The following is a 5,285-nucleotide window of genomic DNA, read 5'->3' on the forward strand; positions in this document are numbered from 1 at the left end:
TTTAAATGACATCATAAATATAGCTTGCAAAGAGATGGACCCCATCACTGGTATTGATAACTGAGTTCCTGAAAACATTGTGACACCTCAGCTGTGAGGCTCTGACTCTCGTATCTTCCTCTCCCTGGAAGGATATGACTATTCTTTAACTCTCATCCACTGCAAATGGTCCTAGTTCCCTGGATAGCACAGTTTGGATCATATCCAAACTATTTCCCACCTCCTTCTGGCAGAAGCTTAAGATTCTTTTTTTATTTTTTCAAGTTTCAGATATTTATTAATCAGTGTAATCCTCAACACAATACATCAACATGATTTCATGCATTTAGAGGAGAAATATTTCCTGGCCAAGTGAAAAATTGTGCAGATGGCTTCTGGAAGACCTTCATTCTAAACAACTTTATAGTGAAACATTTGGTTTAGAAGTCTGGACCTTCTTTCTTCAGTTTGCTATAATCCACATTCACTGAGTGGAACTTGTATTGATCATTGGGACCCAGCTTGTTCCAGGGTTCTGGGTTATTCTTTCTGTCCCAACTAACATCTGGATTGAACAATGCCAGATGCAAGACATACAGTGCTGCTCCAGCTCCAATAAATATGAAGAGGGGGATCAAGCTTGGATGTTTCTTGGCCTGACTGAGGATCTGGCGAAGCATGTTTGCGGCAGGGCCTTGGGTCTAAAAGGAGAGAAAAACAAACCTGCTTGGCAAGCCCTGGACTCAGTCTGTACTGAGGCTCTGCGGATGTCCAAAGTCACCCAGGACCTACCACCTGAAGGACACCCAGAAGCTTAAGATTCTTTAGGGGTCACTTTCCTACTAGCATTGGGGGATGAAGTGAAGGCCATTTGGAAAAAAGTCAATGAGCGTGTGGCAGTATATTGTTTGAAAAAACATCATTGCAATAGAGGGGAGGTGCTCTTAAAAGGCCAATCAGAAAATCCTAGCAAAATATAAAAATCCTTAATATGACCTGAGTACATGATGGAGAATAAAATAACTTTAGACTGATCAAAATACAGAAACCAGTATGACTTCATAACATGCTAATAACTGGGCTTAATTATTTAGGAGAGCCCCTAACCTCACTATTAATATCTACTCCCCCCCTCCAAAATGCCCAGGTGTTAGCCTGGCATTCAAAATCCCTCACCTGACCCAGCTCACTCTAGCCTCATGTCCTGCCATAGCTCCACCCTGTGCTCCAACTACTGTTCTCTGAGCACTCACGGCAGTGGTATATCTGGGCATTTGTTCAGGCTATGCTCTGCACGTGCTCCACTTTGAGGCTCAATTCAAATGCCACCTTCTTTGGAGGCTTTCCTTGATCTGACCTCACATTTACTTGCAGATTCCTTTTGGCTCCCACAGACGCTGCATTTACCTCTCTTTAGTATTTATTTCATTCTGCTTTGTCTTCTCCACTATAGAGTGAGCACTTTGACGGCATGAACTGGGTCTTAGTACTGCTATTATTTTAGGGATTGTTTCCATTTATTAATAACCTACCAATAATCTTTCTACGTCTCCTGTCTTTCCAGCTCACTCCTTCCAACACTCTGACTCGATCAGTTCTTTGATATCTCCAGGTCCCTACAAGCCCGTGATCCTAATATCTTTTCACCGTTCCTCACCCATCTCATGTCTCACTTCCCTTTGTACCCACCTAAATTCAGAGGTCCAATGTTAGAATCATTCCCTTATTGTGTCCTCCTCTCTCTCGCCTCCTCTTGCTTTGTCACTTTGCTTCACAAAACCCCTACCCTGACAGTCTAACCTATTCTCTCCTTTTGGAAAAGTGGTTGAAGAAAAACCCACAATTATGTTAACCGGACTCTTAAAATTCATCACCACTAACTGCAAGTGGGTCTTTAGTGCTTTTTGAGAATCATACTACATCCACTTTTCCTGAATGCTTATTTCATACCTTTTCTGTCCTCAGACTTTTGATAGCTTCTCCTTTCCCTCCCTCTCAGCAGATAACCCCCTCACGTGCATTCATGCTCCTGTACTCAGCCCTTTCTTCGGTATTTCTTTGGTATTCTGAAAGTTCTTTCTCCCGCGCTCCAGCAATTCCTTCTCTTGCCTCCATCATCAGTGTTTCTTTTTCTACAGGATCATTCCATCAGCTTAAAAAAAAAAATGCTGTGTTCTCTCTCACCTTAAGAAAAGAAACCTCTCTTGATTCCACATCCCCCCTCTAGCTACGACACCATTTGTGTGATCTTCATTTCAGCTAAACATCTCTAAAGAATTATCTGTATTTTTTTTTTTAAGACAGAGTCTCACTCTGTTGCCCGGGCTAGAGTGAGTGCCGTGGCGTCAGCCTAGCTCACAGCAACCTCAAACTCCTGGGCTTCAGTGATCCTACTGCCTCAGCCTCCCCAGTAGCTGGGACTACAGGCATGCGCCACCATGCCCGGCTAATTTTTTCTATATATATTTTTAGTTGTCCAGATAATTTACTTCTATTTTTCTTAGTAGAGATGGGGTCTTGCTCAGGCTGGTCTCGAATTCCTGACCTCAAGCGATCCACCCGCCTCGGCCTCCCAGAGGGCTAGGATTACAGGCGTGAGCCACTGCGCCCGGCCTATCTGTATTTTTTGATGCCAAGTCCTCTCTTTTCTTTCTCTCTTGAGCCCACTCCAATTAGGCTTTGCTTTCTCTTTCCACTGAAACTGTTATTGCAAAGGTCACCAGAGACCTCCATGTTGCTAACTCTGGAGGTCAATTCTCAGTTCTTGTCCAACTGGCCTTATGATCAGATTGGACACACTTCCTCACTCCTTCCTTCCTGAAACACTTTTTTATGTGACTCCAAGGACAGATACCACACTCTTCTGGTTTTCCTCTAAGCTCAGTTGTTCTTTTTTCTCGGTCTCCTTTGCTAGTTCCTTTTCATTTCCCTGACCTCTGACACTAGAGTGGCCCCGGGCTCAGCAGTTGGACTTCTTTGATCTATAAAATTGTATTTTTAATTTTAAAATACTTTCTTCTTTTATTTTTTTCTTTCCCAAAATGCATTCTCAGGCTAATTCTTGGATCCACAGACACTCAGATGTACAGATGGTCTCACTCAATCTCATGGCTTTAAATGCTTCCACATGCTGATGATATCCAAATTTATATCTCCAATTCAAGCCTCTCTCCTGATCTCCAGACCCTTATTCCAGCTGCATCCTTGACATTTCCACTGGGTATCTAAAATGCATATCAAACTTTTTTTTTAGAGACAGGCTCTTGCTCTGTTGACCCAGCTAGAGTGCAGTGGCATCATCATAGCTCACAGCAACCTCAAATTCCTGGGCTCAAGCCGTTCTCCTGCCTCAGCCTCCCAAGTAGCTGGGACTATGGGCCTGTACCACCACACCTGGCTAATTTTTTTTTTTTTTTGTAGAGATAGGGTCTTGCTATGTTGCTCAGGCTGATCTTGAACTCCTGGCCTCATGTGATCCTCCTGCCTTGGCCTCCCGAAGTGCTGGGATTATAGGCATGAGCCACCACACTGGACCTGACTTTTTTTTAAATTAGTTTCTTCCACAGTCTTTCTCATCTCAATAAAAGGCAGCTCCATCAATCCAGTTGTTCAGGCAAAAACCTGGCATCATCTTTGACTCTTTTCTTTCTCTCATACCTCACAGTTAATCCTTTAGCAAATCCAGTGGGACCTACCTTCAAGATATATAGAATCTGACCACTTCTTACCATCCCTCCCCACAATGCTAACACCCTGCCCCAAGCCATGATCACATCTGGATTATTGCAATAATCTCACATTTGTTTTACCAATTTCTGTCCTTGTTTATGTACAATCTATTTCTCACAATAGCCCAAATAATATTTTTTCATTAATTTTTTTATTGTGGTAAAACATACATAAGATTTACCATGTTAACCATTTTTAAGTGTACAATTGAGTGGTATTATTAATAAATAAATTCATAATGTTGTACAACCATCACCACCACCCATATCTGTAACTCTTTTTGTCTTATTAATATAAAACTAAAACTCTATATTCATTACACAATAACTCTCCATTCCCCCAAACCACTCTCCTGGCAACCACCATTGAACTTTCTGTCTCTATGATTTTAACTACTCTAAGTATCTCATATGAATGGAATCACAGAATACTTGCTCTTTTGTGATTGGCTTATTTCACTTAGCATAATGTCCTCAAGGTTCATCCCTGTTGTAGTGTATAATTTCCTTCCTTTTTAAGGCTAGATAATATTCCATTGCATGTATATGCCACATTTTGTTTATCTTTCATCTGTCAATAGATACTTGGGTTGCTTCCATGTTTTAGCTATTGTGAATAATGCTGCTATGAACATGGGTATACAAGTATCTCTTTGAGGCCCTCCTTTCAATTCTTTTGGGTATATACCCAGAAGTGAAATTGCTGGGCCATATGGTAATTCTATTTTTATTTTTTTTAAAATAGCTACAGCAGCTGTACAATTTTACATTCCCACTAACAGTACACAAAGGTTTCAGTTTCTCCACATTCTCGCCAGCACTTATTATTTTCCGTTTTTTGATAGTGACCATTCTAATGGGCACGAGGTGGTATCTCATTGTAGTCTAAATAATCTTTGAAAACCTAAGCTACATCATGTTCCTTCTCTGTTCAAACTCTCCAGTAACCTTCCATCTCATCTCATATCATTTTCATCTCATTCACAGTAAAAGGCAAAGTCTTTAAAATGGCCTACAAAACCCCATATGATATGGGACACTATAACCTCTCTGACTTCCTTTCTTAATCATGTCATCATTTCCCTCCCTCTGCTCCAGCCTTATCGGCCTCTTTGATGTTTCTTAAACCCACCTGGCAAATCCCTGCCTTGCCTCTGCTATTCCTTTTGCCTTCATTGCTCTCCATCCTAGGTATGTACTCTTGCTCACTCTCTCACTTAAAGTCTTTTTTCAAATGTCTACTTATCTGTGGGGACTTTTCTAACCACCTTTAAAATTTTACCCTCTCCCCACTTCTCATATACTGTCCCATCTATCTTTCTCCTTATTAACTTATGATTTTACATATTTATTTTATATATAATTTATATATAAAAATATATACAATTTTTCCCCTCTTTCCATTGAAGTATAAGTTACACGAAGGTAGGGTTTTTGTTGTTTTGTTTACTGCTGTATGCTCAGTGGCTGGAACAAGCCTACCACATCATAGTTACTCAATAAGTACATCACAGTCATCCCTTGGTATCCGAGGGGCATAGGTTTCAGGCCCCCCGCAGACATCAAAATCCACAGATG

The 5,285-nt window shown here is 41.0% G+C and overlaps 1 protein-coding gene across 1 annotated transcript; it reads right to left on the minus strand.

Annotated features, from left to right (window-relative positions):
• Positions 1-266: 266 nt before the first annotated feature.
• On the minus strand, positions 267-674 carry LOC123635659 (cytochrome c oxidase subunit NDUFA4-like). The gene has a single exon (XM_045548047.1). It carries the CDS (start codon positions 657-659, stop codon positions 420-422), a length of 240 nt encoding a protein of 79 aa, XP_045404003.1. The 5' UTR covers positions 660-674; the 3' UTR covers positions 267-419.
• Positions 675-5,285: the final 4,611 nt, after the last annotated feature.

The sequence above is a fragment of the Lemur catta genome, chromosome 3 (genome assembly GCF_020740605.2).
Source record: "Lemur catta isolate mLemCat1 chromosome 3, mLemCat1.pri, whole genome shotgun sequence".
Taxonomy (NCBI): domain Eukaryota; kingdom Metazoa; phylum Chordata; class Mammalia; order Primates; family Lemuridae; genus Lemur; species Lemur catta.

Excerpts from the sequence above, each read along its gene's own strand:
- LOC123635659 (XM_045548047.1), bottom strand. The coding sequence starts at position 659 with ATGCTTCGCCAGATCCTCAGTCAGGCCAAGAAACATCCAAGCTTGATC.